At 31.3% G+C, this 17,675-nt stretch overlaps 1 protein-coding gene across 1 annotated transcript; it reads right to left on the bottom strand.

Annotated features, from left to right (window-relative positions):
* Positions 1–4,887: 4,887 nt before the first annotated feature.
* Positions 4,888–12,799, bottom strand: LOC143549974 (uncharacterized). The gene is made up of 11 exons (XM_077040732.1): positions 12,468–12,799; positions 12,032–12,106; positions 11,893–11,951; positions 11,439–11,574; positions 9,390–9,486; positions 9,223–9,289; positions 8,311–8,409; positions 8,140–8,229; positions 6,858–7,012; positions 5,902–6,003; positions 4,888–5,308 (listed from the first exon to the last, which is right to left on the bottom strand). Exons 1-11 carry the CDS (start codon positions 12,715–12,717, stop codon positions 5,173–5,175), a joined length of 1,266 nt encoding a protein of 421 aa, XP_076896847.1. The 5' UTR covers positions 12,718–12,799; the 3' UTR covers positions 4,888–5,172.
* Positions 12,800–17,675: the final 4,876 nt, after the last annotated feature.

The raw sequence follows: 17,675 nt of genomic DNA, 5'->3' as shown, positions 1-17,675 counted from the left end.
CAAAGATTATTCGTGAGTGATTGCAAGTCATCAGCTGAAAAATTATTATCATCCCACAATACATGGTAATGGGTCGGGCGGCTTGTACCCTGTTCACCAATATTAATTAATATTTAAATCTTAAAAACTTAGATGAATATTTCAGTTATATATGTGTGTATAATGTTTTACCTGAATTCCGGTATGAATGCACAAATAAAAATCAAACTCGGTAGGATGGCAGATCTTTGAATCAACAACAGTGCCTATAGCGCGATTCCAATATAAAAAAAAATATAAATTTTTGCAACTAAATAAGAGAAAATGTAAATACTAACTTTTGAAAATTAATATCATACCGGCCATTATATTTCCACTCCGGTCGACAGAATTACGATCACGAGGGTTGTCTGGAAAGAATCAGGTGTGATGGCGTTTTTGAGCCACAATAAACGTCACTGGAGGCTGATAATTTGGCTCCATTGATGCACAAGCCTGATACAATTAGAAAAAACAGAAAAGCATATTATGTTATTATGTAAGTCGCTATATATTACTATTGACATAACATAACTTTTGTTATCATATCTGGCTGACTAACTATTTATTCATTTATGAGAAAAATGGATAAAAGAGTGTTTCGGGTCAACCTGACCCGTTCCAAAAAAGTAACCGTTTTGACCAAAAGTCAATAAAAGTAAAACTTGATATTGATGGTTAATTACCTTATGGATTCGTGTAGTTCATGAAGTAGAACTTGGTAGTACTGGCCTTCACTGACTCCGGCCCTTTATAAACAAACTAGATTTTATCCTCCGTGTTACGGGGGTTGTTTTACATTATTCGTTTTTAATATTTATATATGTATATTTGGATTTTAATTTTATTTACTGTAAGAAAGTTAATAATTAATATACTTGAGGTTTGATAATGAAATGGTTTCACAAATAAATGATATGTTATAATCCGGTTTAAAAGCTATCTGGGTTTGGTGATACCCAATTACCCATTACCCGTTTATTTTCTTTATTATAAAATTGTTTCTTAATTATAAATAATATTTTTTTTAAATAAAATAGGATATTAATTTTTAGTATATTCCTATTTTATAGGATTTTCATATCAAATATTTGATAAGATTATTTTTTAATATAATGAGATGTTATAACCCGTTTAAGAGCTATCTGGGTTTCGTGAGACCTTTACCCGTGAATTCGGGTCAAATGCGTAAGAAGCCTTCATTTACAAATAAAGTAATCTGATGGTTTGAGAGAATAGTTGTTTTACATTTTTCGTTTTTTAATATTTATTTTTTGAATTTTAATTTTCCTTATTGTAAGAAAGTTAATAATATACTTAGGGTTTGATGATGAAAGGGTTTCATAAATAAATGATATGTTATAACACGTTTAAAAGTTATCTGGATTTGATGACCCATGACCCGCTTATGTTTTTTACTATAAAATTATTTATTAATTATAAATAATATCTTTTTCTTTTTAAATTGGATATTAAATTTTTGTATATTCCTATTTTGTAGGATTTTCATATCAAATAATCGGTAAGATTAATTTTTAATTTAATGAGATGTTATAACCTGTTTAAGAGCTATCTGGTTTTGGTAAGACCCATACCCATGAATTTGGGTTAAATCAATGAGAGGCCTTCATTTAAAAATTAAGAAATCTGGTGGCTTCCATAAAATGGGGGAGCGACCACATCGTGACACATAGGATTTTTGAGTTTTCGTTTATATATATTATAGATAGATGTAGATAAAAATATGAGTAAATATATTTAGAATGAAGAAATAAATAAAAAATATATATATAATAAAATACCTATAGAAGATTGATACGCTCTGGTTTTCTTCGCCCGATTGCTCTGTAGAATGATACAGAAGCTCCCTATATTTGGTGCATAAGCAAATTGATATCAATGTTCGGGTTGACCTCCTTTTAATTAATTAGATAGCGTTTGAGTTGAAATGTTTAACCCTCGTTTAATTAAAGAGGTTGACCTGTCAACAAGTTAAAACCATTGACCAGTCAACCTGCTCACAACTTGATTACAACCCACTAACCCATCAACCTTTTTGGCCCGTTTAACATAAATAAATATATGGGTTGGTCGGGTCTAGGTTCAATGATTGACCTTGCTAACGTGACATGATTCTCACCCCTAGTTTTTATCGCCGAATAAGAAAAATTAGCTAAAATAAGAGATAGAAGTTAAAACTTAAAAGTCACCAAAAATGATTTCTTGATGCTTGGAACTAGGGTTGTAAATGAGCCAAGCCGCTCGAGATTGGCTAGCAAAAAGCTCTGAGCTTAGCTACGAAATAAGTTTGTTTAGTAAACAAGCTTATGCTTCACTTATCAAGTCATTTTCGAGCCTAAATAAACCTATTGTTTGTACACATTTTCTATATTAATATATTACAACTTCCAACTAACAAAGTTGTAATCACATTTAACATATTAATTATATGTTCAAAAAATTCAATTTGAGACCGAGCAGAGAGTAAGGAGAGCATACCTGATCATGCCACCATAGATTTTACTTCCATTGGAATTGCACGATTCCTTATATAGATCGGCGATTAGTTCTTCAAACCGAGTCTGGGAAGAAACCAAACTCGTGTACTTAGTGATCTCAGGCCAATCTTGAGAAGCCACAACCTGCATTTCATTCACACAATTCATCACTAAAACTACAGATGAAATAATAATAATAATAATAATAATAATAATATATAGTAGGATTAAGTTCATGTGAGAAGTGCTATATATGTATTAAAATAAATACATATTGATTTAGAACTGGTGGGACCCACCATCAATGGACATACTACATTAGGGATGAGATTGGGATGGTACCGGTACCGAAATGTTCGGTTCGGTACCGATATTTCATGAAAAATTCGGGAAATACCGGTACCGTACCGATACCGAAAACTCAAAACTTGGTACTGATTCGGTACCGACGGTACGGTACCGGTACCAATCGGTACCCGTACCGAAAACGCTCATCCTTGTGCTACATGGATGAGGGACCATCCAATTAAGTAACTCTTTGTAACAAACCAAAAAGCATAGAAAAACCTATAATAGCTTAATAATAAACCTGAATTATAATTAACAAGAGCTAAAAAAACAGAACACATTGTTTTATGATGAAACTTACAGCTGCACTAGAGTGACTTGAGAGATCCTTAGTTGGAGGATGGGTGTATATATATACATAATTATATGTATATACGTATACGTTACAGTGACGGATTTATATAGGGCTTAGGGGTAGCCCGGGTGACCCCTCAATTTTGTCGGCGAAGTGTAAAATTAGCGTGAAAATTTCTTTTTTTTTGTTTTTTGTTTACTGTATAGGTTACCCTTGAGGAAATATTAGGATCCCCTAGGCTAGGACGGACCTAAAGTGAACTTGGACTCGCCTGAGATTTTACGGAGTATGTAGAAGATAACCGGAGATAATTTTGCAAGTTGAAGAAGAAGACCGCAATTATTAGTGATAAACAGTGTAAAAAAGGTATGTCTACTGACATTGTAGATAGCCTAGTGTAAAAGTAACGTAAAAAAAGTCAACTTTCTCTTTATTGTGCATTTAACTTTCTCTTTCCTTTATTAATAATCAATTTAAATCAAGATTGAGATTTATAACTAAAATCCGGTTTTTGGTGTTGCATTATATATTTTTTCTTTGCTCGTCTTTGATCTTATAATTTATTATTATTTAATCTAAGAAACAGTTTGATATTAAAAAAGATATGTTCATGAAAAAAATGTCAAGAAGTAACATGTAGTGTATATTAATAAAAAAAACCTATTTTTTAGAATATTAGAGATCATGTATAAAATGCTTATAGTTTCGATTTTTTACATGATTAATTTTAAATAATTGTATTAGAGATCATGTATGTATTTTTTAATTTTTTTTTATAAAAACTGGTTTTAATTTTTTTAAATATTGGTTAATAATGGCTATCCAATGATACTTTTCAAAAATGTTACTTTTGAAATGTTACTTTTCAAAAGTAACATTTTTGAAATGTTACTTTTCAAAAATGTTACTTTTTAAATATTTAATTATTAATATTGGTTAATAATGACTAAGAATAAGAAAATGTTACTTTTCAAAAACACCTAAATTGGTAGGTAGTTTTGAAACTATATCTATTTGGTAATTAAATAAGCTTTTCAACTACATTGTTTTTTGGCAAAAAAAAAACTTGAATACATGTAGATATTTTTTTTAAATGGAATAAAAGCTAGATGAATAAATGATTATATGATCCGACCCAATCCGAAACAAACAATTTATTAGACATGTATATAGCGTAAATTTTTTATCCATATATGAAAAAAAAATAGTTCCGTCATTGATCCTATGTCCAACTTTTATTTTTTGGGTTACCCTTGAAATAATTTTCTATATCCGTCACATACATTGTATACATACATATGCATGAGAGGTAGGTTATGATAATGGGGTGAGGTTGATGCATCCGACGAAACTAACTTTCCAGAAACAGTAACTATACTAAGCTAATGCACTGTTGTATGAGCTGAAACTATTAAAAATACCCTACACACTGCTAAAATAATCATTTCATAATTTTGTTATGCACCTAGTTTAATGTTTAAAAAACCTTTATTTAAAAACAATATAACATTATACTCGAATTATAGAAAAAAATATTCGCTTTTATGATAGAATTATTTTATAAAAAAAATGTATATAAAGTTTCTTTCAAAAATAAATTAATAACTAAAGAAGCTCAACAATTGAGACATATTAGCTATTGATAACTAACCTAAAAGTCTTCTAACACTTTTTAGGAACATTTTGAGGCTTTTTACATGAACCAAGATTCTTCTTAGAAAACAAACATATATTAATTCCACAATTGATTCAAAAACACCAAAATACAATGTATGTTTACACATCTAAAACACAAAAGGTCTTTGCCTTCCACAAAGAACTCAAAACATTATACAAGTTTCATATTTCATATGAAACACTTTTGAACATACATTGTTCTTATGAACGATCGTCGCTTTTGAACAAACTCGCCAACAAAATGATTCATAAAAAATGTTCAAGATACAACAATGCGATCCGACTTTTGGATGTCAAGCTTCACAGCATCATAACCACATGACTTTGTATTTGTTCTTAATCTTTATTGTTCCCATTTTGCCCCTTGTTGACAGTCTCATTGTTCCATGATGAGTCAACATCAGGGAGCTGATATTCATCGGGCTTCAGAGCCAGAGCAAAATCAGGTAACGTCGGCGCTGTTTCCATGATTCTACAATCATTTATTTTAATTAAATTAGTAAAAAATTCGAGCAAAACAAAACACAGTAATAAATAATTAGTTAGAAAAATAACTACTTATGTTCAAGTGTATGTTGATGTTAGAAGAGGTGGCAAGATGGGCGGTTTCAATTCAAGTCGAAATTCACGGGTTTATGTTTAGTCTAAACGGGTTCAGGTCATCGGGTCAAACCTGCGAATACGTTTAGCTAAATGGGTTGTATAGTAACTTAAAATTGTTTTGTATAGCAACTTGAATTATTAGGGTATTTTTAATGCCAAAATATAAAAGTTTAAAAATAATATGGCATAATTTAAGCATAATTGTTTTAAAAAAATAATGTGTAAACTTACAATTTTAAAGTACATACATGTTAAAAAATTAAATAACTTTTAGTTGCACTACATTTGACCCATTGACACCTACCTCTTTTTGCTAATCCATATGACTCGTTTGAGATAAAACACAGCCCAAATTGCCTCGTTCACAAGTAAATTCGTCCAAATTGTGATAAACACACACACACGCATGCATGTAATAGAAAAGCATAGAAGACATTAAAGTGAATCCAACTCAAGACTTACTTTTCATAGGTATATAAATCTCGGTTGATGCGAACCTTGCTAGAAGTGTCTTTTGGTATTTTTTCAGAGAGATACTTCATAGTTCCCCAAAGAGGTGGATTTCTGCATCAAAATGCACAAATCAAGACCGGAAAATAGCATAATAGCATTCATTTTCATAATCAAAACGGTGAAGAAACCACAACAACATGTTAATTCTACTATTCCAAAAGAATTATGTCATATTTACAAACTTTATGATTGTTACATATTAATAAAAAATTGAGGTAGGGTTTCACACCCTTCACAGACCCTACCAATAGCTATGTTATTTGCAGGATTTACTGGGTACGGTTGTTGTTGTAATAGAATAATATGGACTAATTAGCTTCAAAAAATTGGATTTGAATTTTGATTCCTTGTCCATTAAAACTTTATTAGGGGTGCACATGGACTGTTGAAACCGACTGAACACTGCCAACCGATTTGGCAAATTGGGGTCCGAATGGTTCAGTTTTGGCGGCTTTAATGGTTCACACTGGAACTTGAAATCGGTTGTTTAAACCAAACCGAACCGATCGTTGAACCTTTATTATTTATATATTTTTTATGTTTGGAATATGTTGTTACGTAAATGTACTCTAATCATGCACCATCTTTACGATCTTAGTAGTTTTAATACAAATTAATGATATGAGAAAAAAAATTAAAAAACTAATCCTAATCGCCATACTACCAAAACAAAACAGTGATCTCTAACGGAGTAACGGGTCAAACTAGTGCAATTAAAGAAACTAGCCTAGAAGAAAATAGGTTGAAAATCACCCAAAATGTAGTTTTAATGCATTAAATCTCTTAACTCATAAAATATAAAATTTGTATACTTGACATGCTAATTATTTCTAACTTTTTGGAACTGGTCAAGAAATAAGAGCTTTGACTGGCATATAAAAGTCAACATTAATAAGAAATAATACCTTGAAATAGGAACTGCTGTATTGAAAGCTTCACATGCCTTTTTGCTTTCTTTCAGATACTCATCTGCTGCTTGTAAAGCAGATACAGCCATTCCATGTGACTTTTCAGTGTTACCTTCATCAAGAATCAATCCATGATAATAATATGCAGCCGCCTACAAATTTATAAAAAAACTTCATTAAATACTTATAATATGACCATTATACCCTTCTCTCTTCTCCTTACACTTCAGACGCACATCCTAATGCAAGTTTAGAAACGAACCGAATGAACACAAACAACTAAACAAACGATGATATTATCCAAATGGTTAACCTCGTCTATAAATCTTTTACATAGCAATTCAAACAATTCAATAGATTAGTAAGAATTTTATCTTGTTCGAGTTCGTTAAGAAAATGAACGTCTTCGTGTTTGTTTATGTTAATCCGTTAACAATAAAAACAAACGGTTCAGGAACGTAAACGAACAAACATAACTGAGCTAAAACCAGTAAAAGGTAAATGCGAACAACAATGTGTTGGGCCAAAAGGCCCAAAACAGTCATGAAACTAGACTAATTTGTAGTGGGCCTAATAATTCAAATGAATATATTAATTAACCTAAACGAACAAACTTAAACAAATGCAAAGTAACGAACATAAATGCATGCATACAAATGAACAGATATGGATTCAAACAAACAAACGTTCACGAACATAAATGGCGAACGAGACATGTGCTCATGTTTGTTCATTTAACTAAATGAACAAAAACTTTTGTTCGTGGTCGTTCATTTATTAAATAAACGGACTTCTCGCCGAACGGTTCAGTGAAAGTTCAGTTCGTTTACAGGCCTAAACGCATGTTTTAAGAAAAGTGCATGATTGCCATAAATTTGAAGATGGTTTGATATTATGATTTTTGTTATGTAAATATGATATTTTACCAAGTTTTGAGAATAATCTATGAAATTATGCCATATATATATATATATATTACGGGGTGGGATCAGGTACAAATAAAATTAACGTACTAAACATACAAATAACTAGAGTAATTACAGTTTTGAATTAGAGTAATTATGCTATAAAAATACAATTAGTGTAATAAAAATTACTCTAGTTCAAAGGTTATAGTTTGATAATAATTACTCTAGTGTTAACATAATTACTCTAGTTATTTGTACACTTCTCACGATAAAAATCATTTGTATTTGATCCAAACCCTATATATTACTATGTAGCCTTTACTGAGTTAAATTTTAAATAAAAATATATATAAAGTATAAAGAAAATGTACCTTGGCTTCGATATATTTCCACTTGACATACAACCGATGTTTCTCGCCCCAACCATTTGCTAATGGAAGGTTTGTAATATTATCTTGAGCCTGAATAAAAGTTAAAATAATAAGGAAAAAGCTAATATTTTAATGTAAAGTCAAAGAAGAGACTTAAAGTCAACGAATTACCTGTTGCCAATATTTGACCATCTCACAAGCGAGCCTTCGTTTAACCGCAAGTGTGGCTTTGGTACTATCGATTGCAAGTCCAAGTTGTATGTCAACACCCTGATGATTAAAAGTCAACATATAAAAACTCAACCAATTGTCTTGAATTTGACCCGTTTATACGTAAACGGGCTGATGGGTAGATTTTTATCTCTAACAGGTTGACTGGGTTAGGCTGCTAAGGTCAAGGATAATTAAAAATGAAACTAGTTAAATGGAAATAATGGTCAGGGTCAAATGGATCAAAAGTCAACCAAGGTGTATCCAATTGTCTAGAAATCTCCTATAATGGTCAAATGGGTCAAAAGTCAACCACCGTCAATCCAATCGTAAAGAAACCTCCAAGAATGGTCGAATGGGTAGAAAGTCAACCAAGGTGTGTCTAACTGTATAAAAACCGTCAAGCGGTTCAAAAGTCAACCAAGTTTAGCTAATTATATTTAGAGAAACATTTATTTATAAAGTTCAAGAAAATGACCAAAAAGTGTTTTTGAGGTTTAACCCAGCCCATTTTGACAAACATTAAACAGTTACCCATTTTGAGCTGTTATCCAGCCCACCCATTTTCTCACTTGAATGTATGACGCGTGATTTCGTATAACATAATATGTACCCATTTTGTGTTAGTTTATTAAATAAAATAAACGAACTTTCTGCCAAATGGTTCACTAATGCTCGGTTTGTTTATAGGTTTATATATGATTAAATGTGGCAATTTCAACCCATTAATGGATACTGAGTTGATTTATGTTTTACACTTTCTCTAATGGGTCAAAGGGTTATTTGACCCGTTTGAGATAAAAGTAACACAACCCAGATTGACCCATTCTTAATGGGCCAACATTCCACCTCTATTAAATTCACAACAGATACCTGTCCTAGTGCATGAAGGCAGAGTGCTCTCAAAACTCCTTCAGCAAGGTCAACTGGCAGGTCTCTCCTAAAAGAAAAATAAATAATTTACAAATAATTAAATTTATATAAAACACGCAAGACATTAAAATATTAAATAACAGACTAAAATTTATAAATCTATGAACCTGTGTTCAGAAGGCAGTTGTGGAAGTATATGCCTTATTGCACAATCTAGGTATCCGGCTGCTTTTAACAAAATGTCAATTGCAGATCTCCTGCTTTCTGTAATATTAAATAAAATTCCTTATTTCATTTAATATAAATAGGACTTTTTGTGATATGAAGTCACAATAATCTAATTTTAATGTTTTAAAAAACAGATTTTGCCGTGCTTCTGATTTTATACAAGTGCCCATTAATCAATTTCTGTAACATATTTATGAAATTGAAAATTATTATATAGCTTATGTAATTATCAGGAGAAATTATATATATATATATATATATATATATATATATATACACACACTAGTTTTAGAGCCCGTGTCACACACGGGATAATTCAAATTATAAAATTATAAGTAAAACAAATAATTATATAGCGTATATGAAAAAAAATATATTACATCTATGCTTGTATCCATACAATGTATACATAAATTGATTTTATTTATATCACAAAATGATTTTTTTAAATGAACTTAATAGAAAAATGCCCGTGCAAAAACGTACCCGTGAATGCTTCTTTCTATTGAAAAATTCATTATCGGTGTCATATATTTATAATTGAAAGAATTTTGGTTATGAACCAATTTCGGAAATAACACTTCTCCCACGATATTAGTTCTAACCACTCAGCCTAAATACAAAAGAGGCGTTACATTTATTGATATATTTATCAATTTACCATCCATCAAAGGAAAGTAGAACATTAAGTTGTAACAATAGATGTTCTTCAAGAACTATGTTTTTCTGAGTTACACCATGAAAAAGATTTTGATAAGTTTCAGAGGGCTTCTCAACTTTGTCATAATGACAACATAAAAAATAACATGTTAACCTATTCAATTTTGTGAATATTTTGTTATTTTGAGCATAGTTTTGCATGACATGCTTCCCATACAACGTTCTGATCATCATTGAAGGAAAAAATTAACGTTGACATAAATATTTCAAATTTGATAAAAGTTAGAAGCATTGATAGGCATGGGGGTGGCATGTCGATAGTGTACACAATCTTTTCTTAAATTTTAATAATTGAGAGAAAAATAGTCAACTTACCGAATCCCGAACCTTTTGATTATTTCAAAAAATGCATTTAAAAATAAATTTGAAACCCGAATCATGTTTAAAATTCTAACTTTCATACTTTTGACATTTTAAAGTCAACACTTTGAACCCATAACAAATTTGACGATAAATCTATTTTGCATTATCAAACTTTTAAAAATACTCAAAATTTTTATTTTTGAACTGTAACAAATTTTGACCTTAATGTAGTTAACTTGTACAAACAATCTATTTACCAACTTTTGACCCATAAAATCAAATTTAAGTTCCACCAAAAACCCGAAACAATTTTCATTTGAGAAACATGATTTGTTGTTGATTTTTGGAATTCACCAAGTATTTTGAAATATATAGTAAAATAATATGTTAATATTTATATTTATAAAAATATATAGATATTATATAAATATAGTGTAAAAGGAAAGTGAATAATTATTGATTTGTTACATATATTAGGGTATATTAGTTTTGGGGGAAAAAATTATGAGAATTAACCAAAACATGACAAGTATGCACATTTATTTTACTTTATTAGAATAGGTAGATATATATATATATATATATATATTATGAAATATAAAAGAAAATGCATTTTACACATAAGCAGGATTGACAATCAATACATAAGGTACACATGGCGATCATAATAACTAAACACTAAATGGCGTACAAATTAAAACATGCCATTTGTCCCTGTTCTGTTGACTTTTAATAAACATACACAAATATCATTCTCCATTATTGATTTAGAACCATTGAATATATTATCCAACACATATTATTTATAACACCAATGATTGTTCAATCCAGGTTACCACCTAAAGTCAACAGGATTAGAAAATGGGTCAAAACGGGTCAGGTTGAATCGGGTCGGGTCGGGTTGGTTGACTGACACATTTCTGTCCAATTTTATAACTTTTATAGAAATAGTTATTGCTTTATACCTTCTGATACTTTAGGCAAATAACCGTCCGTGGACATTCTCGGGAGAAGCAATAAGTTTGCTTGTGATAATGATAAAGCTGCCATCAAGTGCAAAACCGATAATATTTCATACCAAGCACTATACATTCCTGTTTCCTGAAAATTATAATAACAATAATCAGTTTTTCATGTTTAAGCACAGATAACCAGTTTCATATTAGTTGTGAAAAATTCGTTTTTTTAAGGCGTTTCCCTTTTCTTCAACCTAATTTGGCAGTCTTTTACTCACATTTCAAAATATTATTATTACACTTACAACCCGTTATATGACCGCCAACGATTTACTTATTCCCACATCCTCTATTATCAGATCATGATATTATTACAATTCTAAATAATATAAGCGCAAGTCAGCATAACCTCCTACATCCGGTTACATTATTGCCAATTATTTGATTATGATTATTGTCTTACCTCTGACTCATCCTCCTGGTTTATCCATGTAAATTGTACTTTATGTTGTAACGGGCTTCCTGCATCACAGCCAATAAAAAATGCATATCGTATGAATAAATTTACATAAAATAACAAGATAGCTTAGATCATGATTTACCATCTTTAACCAGTCCTAGAAGAACAGGTAAATAGTCTTCAAGGGCTTGTAGAAGATCACCTAACGTTGAACCACCTAAAAATAAAACGTTAAAATAACGCAATTAAAATATTATTACACCAGAGAAGGGTTCCAGACAGAACACAGTTTCTTGCTAGAACATGAAGAGCAAAATAAATTTATAAAATATTTAAAAATAAATAAATTATAAGAAACTGGTTGAAACGCAAAGTTAATTCATCCCTGGTGAAATTCTAAAAAAAAAAAAAAAACAAATTCTGGTTCAATGGTTTTTTATGCACATAACATACGAATTTGTATGTCTGGAGTAAAAGCTTTTCAAAAATATGAACCATTTATAAAAAAAAACAATTTAGCTTTGTTCCTCGATGAATGCACCCCATTACAAATATATAAAAATGCTATTAACAATAACCATGTTGAGTAGCATTTCTTCTTCTTGTTCTTGTGATAGTTGGTGCTTCTTGTCCCGCCATCACAACTATACGCGTCCTCAGAGCCGAAAGCCGGTCCACCAAACTTTTTCCCAAATGGTCACCAAGTGCCTCAACAAAATCCACCGGTTTTGGAATCCTTAAACCAGGAACAAAAACAGCCACCTCACCAATGTTTCCAGGCCGCCTCCTCCCACCTGACTCCTTCGGGGTCGATGCAAAGCATCCCATTTTATATTTCTAAATCTTTTATACACCCGCCACCTCGATCTTAATTTGGATGATGGTGATCTTCAGTCTTCACCAGTACATCAATTCTACACAGAAAAAAAATATATAGAAAAATGTTGATAAAAGAGCAATTTTGAAAGATAAAAATCTAAATTTATTACTACAGAGTAGCAAGCCTCATAAATGTTCAACTAAAAAGCAGCCGATTAATCACGAGACCAGTGTAAAAACAACATTTTTATTATATAAGAAAATACCCTTTAGGTGTTACTAGCATACAAATATGAAATAAAGGGTGAGTAATATCACAAGAAAGACATGATAAGTGACAGGTGTTATGCATTGACATATCTCAGCCTCTGCTTTCTGGTTCTAGTTCAACAAAAATAAAGGCAGCAACAATTGAGAATTTCACATAAATTATTTCAAAACATAATGTAAAATAGCATCAATTGATGATCCAAAGTAATCCTATATTATTCTCTTTAATATTAATATTAAAAAAAAAAAAATCTTGTCCACACAATTCTTTAAGCAAGAACTAAAAGTAACAAAAAGACATAATTTTGATCCACAAATGAGTAATTAGTAAGCAAGAACAGCATCTTGACAAAAAGGAAAACAAATTATAATAAAAATCCCCAATTTTCAAGAACCCATCAACACAAGTAGTAGTAGTAATAATAATAATAATAACAATAATAATAATAAGTTGAATTGATACCTTTTAAATTGAATACCATGAGAATTGAGAACTGGAAAAAATGCAGATGAAATTGGTGGTTGAGGAGGAAATAATAATAAAAGAGTTGGATTGGATGATGAATTATTGAAGCAACAGAAAGACAGAAGGTGGATGGTGTAATGATTGGGTGGAAAGAAGCAAGCAGGCAGAAGCAGGATGAGGTGATTAGTGTGTAACAAGTAATGGAATGGAAGACTTGTGTTGTTTGCCTGAAATAGTAAGGCAATAAAGGATATTTCACACAAACCAAGGGGCTGGTTGAAAGTTGAAACATAATTAATTTTTTAGACATATACTTTCACAAATCTATATAATATTATAATATGAAATGTTGATATAAGCACATTCATGGTCTATTCTTTCCTACTGTTTGTGAGAGAGTTCTGCAAATTGTAAGGTATGACGGTAACTAAAACAGAGAGAAAATGTTAATTTATATTAGTAAATTTGGAAATATAATGTTTATACTATTTATTTTTAATATTTTTTTTAAAATGACTGTGAATATATGAAAGAAAAAATAACGATAAAAATATACGAACGTATTATTTAATTGAAATAAGAAAGAAAATATAATTATAATTATTTTTAATATAATTATATGGACGTGGATATAGAATGGATCGTGAATGCTCTAAGCATAATATTACAAATCTATATAATATTATATACTTCTACAAATCTATATAATATTATATGTGAGATGATAACACAAGTTTTGTCATTCGTGTTTCTGCATCAAACTTCATCATTTTTAATAAACTATAATATAATAATAATATTTATCATTTTTAAAAATTATGATTTATAAATTATTAATTTAACATTTAATTTTTATTTTTTTATTATGAATATTTCAATTTTATAATTATCTCATATTTTATGAAAAAACGTTATTCAAGATATATGCATTTACTGAAATTTAAATTTTGAACCTTATTACGTTTATGTTCATCAAACTTTGCTATATATGATAATAACTAAATAAGCATAATTTTGTTTCGTATATTTCATACCGGTTAACACCTATCATAATTTAAATTTAACACATTTTTACTCTATATATATATCGGGTCACATATACAGTTTTTTTTAACTTTCATTGCTAACTTTCTGCATGGTTAGGTTTTTGAAGGTCTAATTAACTCGATGAAAAACAAGTATGAAGGCTATATTGTTATCAGGGAGGCCCAGAGGGTGGGCAGTGTGGGCGCACAGCCGGGGCACGAAAACTTTCAAAAATATTATATATATATATTTAGAATAACCGAACTTTAAGTCCACTATTTTATAATACTCAAACACTTTATAGTCTGTTAGGTATGTCATAAACTCATTCTAATGATTTTGCTCATTGTTATGTTTATTACTATCACTTTAATTGTCGTTTAAAACTTATAGTTTATAGTTTATATTATTTAGTTCGTTACGGCTTTGAGGACATATTTTTTCCAGCTCGGCTGGAATACGTGAATTCTCAAGGCCGGCCCCGATTGTTATATAGCATAGATACAAATGCAGATATTAAAGTTTTAATATTATATACGTTAAAGCATCGGATTTAAGTAGAAAACCTAGGTGCATAATTCTTCTTCTTAGTTGCATGGCTTCAATTCATGGCAAACACTAACCACTTAAAAATTGATTTATTTTTGACATTTATTGTATTGGGAGAACTAAAAAAACAAATAAAAAGTGCTAGGGTACTTGTAGGCATGTGTTGTCAGTGATTTTGTGGTTTGTGAGTACTTGAGGATAGGAATGAGGTGACCGTGCACGATTGAGCAGTGCATCGGTAGTATCCATGAGTGCCGCTTCCCCCTTATATAGCATAGCTAAAATAACAAAAAATATAATTATTTATATGGTTTGTACGTCTCACTATTTAAATTTGTTAGCATCTATGCATTAGATCGTGTGTAGTGCCCCCCCCCCCCATGGAGCCCCCATATCGTCAGGAATACTGCCCCCCGGGTGCTATGCAGGGATGGCGCTTCCCTTAAAATGTCGGGCTTTCTTCTTTTGGTCAAACATAGCCGTTGATAACGACTAGAATTAAAAAAAAAAAACCAATTATTTTCATATATAAACTACAAACCTTACCAATCTTCATGTAAGTCCCGAATCTGGATCACTACAATATGATATCAAGTATCTTGATGTTAGTGCGGAATTCTAACACAAGATGATTCAAGACAATAAGCAAGAACACGTAAAACACACAATGGAGTGCTTCAAAACACACGTTATTATTAACGTCGGGTGCTTAAGCACTATGCTTACAATACTCGTTCTACCAACAACGATACTAGACGGCCAAAACCTAATTGAACGACCTCCTGAACCCTATACAAAGAGATCTATATATAAGGTAGCCAACATACTAGCCCAACAAAAGCCCAAAGCCCACCGAGATCCATAAGGATCTCGGTTTACATAATGCACCCCAAACTAAGCCCAAAGTACAAGCATAAACCACAAAATATATCCTAACATTCTCCCCCTTGGTTTATTGCTTGATCACAACTGCTTCAGCTGTAGACGATCAGCGTGCTTCTATACCTTCATTTAGACATTTCGGCGTATATACTGTGGCTCCTAAATAGACACTTGGAAGTTGAGTGTCTTATTTAGGGCCTTTATTAAAACCTGGCTAGTAATCCAGCGCACGTCATGCTACTACCCATATGAAGTAGATGAACGTGACTTTCGTCATCATAAATAGCAGCAAGTGTTAGGCTTGATTGACTCAGAAAAGTCAAACACGATGTATCTTTGGTAGAACCAACAAGTCCTCGATCAAGGTTTGACCGAGGATGCTTCAAAACCTCTCCAACACGAAGATCTCTCTGATTGATCAAAAGAATCTGATCAGTCCATGCCGAGAACCTCATAGCACTACTCATCATCTTTATCATACCACCAATCACCATTTATAACCAAACCTGTAACTACAATCAATGACTAAACCGATAATCAGTAACTTCAACAGAGAACAAACAAACCTTCCGAATAATTAATCGATCAAATCTAACAACCACCGAAAACCCTTCAACCATAATAGATTTACTTACCTTTTAAAGATGTCTACCTGAAAGAACAAGCAGACAGGAAATGATGTATGGCGGCAAGTAGGTGAAAGATATGATGGTTATAATGAGAGAAGATTTTGGAAGATTATAGAAGTTGTGAGTTTCAAGAATAATCAATAAGTAGTAATGAGTGCCTTTGAAACTACCTGGTCACATCAAACTTGACCGAGAACACTTAATTACCGAAAACATATGGCCGAGAACCAAGTACTGAAAGTATGGAACTCACAAAATTGAGTTTTCTGGCTAAAATGATCTGGCCGAGAACAAAGAAGAACCGAGAACACCATTAACACAAACAACTTGGGCCAGAGCTGACAGGACCGAGAACACAGAGATTATGGACACACTTTGCCCAACTGAACGGCCCATGACATTTTGCAACTGTCAAATAAAACCAGATCCCGATCCATGTGAAAACGATTTCTTAAGACATTTGTTTCAACACGAGTAAACGCGAGGTAAAAATTTAAAAATTAAAAAATAAAAATAATTAGAAAAACTAAACAAAAACAAAAATGATTTACCTATCTAGCCTTCAGTAGAATTAACATATTTTGGGATCAAATTTCAGCTATTTTTAAAACAAACAACACCTTTTTATGAAAAGATCCGAACATGAAATCATATTGTTTAAGGTGATGTCACTAGGATTCATGTTCAACATTATTATGACACAAAGAGACAGGCTAATAGCAGGTATACCGAACTTAGCATGATTTTCATTGCATCAGTGATATGAATTAGGTTCAGTTCGGCATAAAGCTTAGATGGACATCACTCATGGACCTGTGATGCCTCCTATCTCTTCTCAAAGCGTATTTGGCTTTCCCCAAATCACCCCAATTTGACTCCAACCCCCTAGTGCTTGATCATAAGTTTATGGACAACAAAAAATTTTAGGCTTTAAGGTTGAACGTTGGACTTACAAGCCGTCCGGACTTACAAGCCTTTCATTTAGAGTGTTTAGGACTTACTTGAGTGCCCCACCCTTGTAGTTATAGTATGACCCTTTAAGCCTTTTAAAAACTAATTTGTTTAAGAAATATATATACAGATAATAACACAATTTTTTATTTTTTGGATAATAGGCAAAGCAATACAATATTTTTGATGATCAA

Source organism: Bidens hawaiensis, unplaced genomic scaffold (assembly GCF_021521415.1).
Source record: "Bidens hawaiensis isolate Kalapana, Puna unplaced genomic scaffold, B.hawaiensis_p1.1 tig00015877_1, whole genome shotgun sequence".
Lineage (NCBI taxonomy): Eukaryota > Viridiplantae > Streptophyta > Magnoliopsida > Asterales > Asteraceae > Bidens > Bidens hawaiensis.
The sequence above is the reverse complement of the archived record's forward strand: the minus strand, read 5'-3'. Positions and strand labels throughout refer to the sequence as shown.

Coding starts and splice junctions, on each gene's coding strand:
- LOC143549974 (XM_077040732.1), bottom strand. CDS start 12,717: ATGGGATGCTTTGCATCGACCCCGAAGGAGTCAGGTGGGAGGAGGCGG. Junction 8,410..9,222: donor GCCTTCATGCACTAGGACAG/GTATCTGTTGTG, acceptor TTTAATCATCAG/GGTGTTGACATACAACTTGG. Junction 8,230..8,310: donor TGGTCAAATATTGGCAACAG/GTAATTCGTTGA, acceptor ACTTTTATTCAG/GCTCAAGATAATATTACAAA.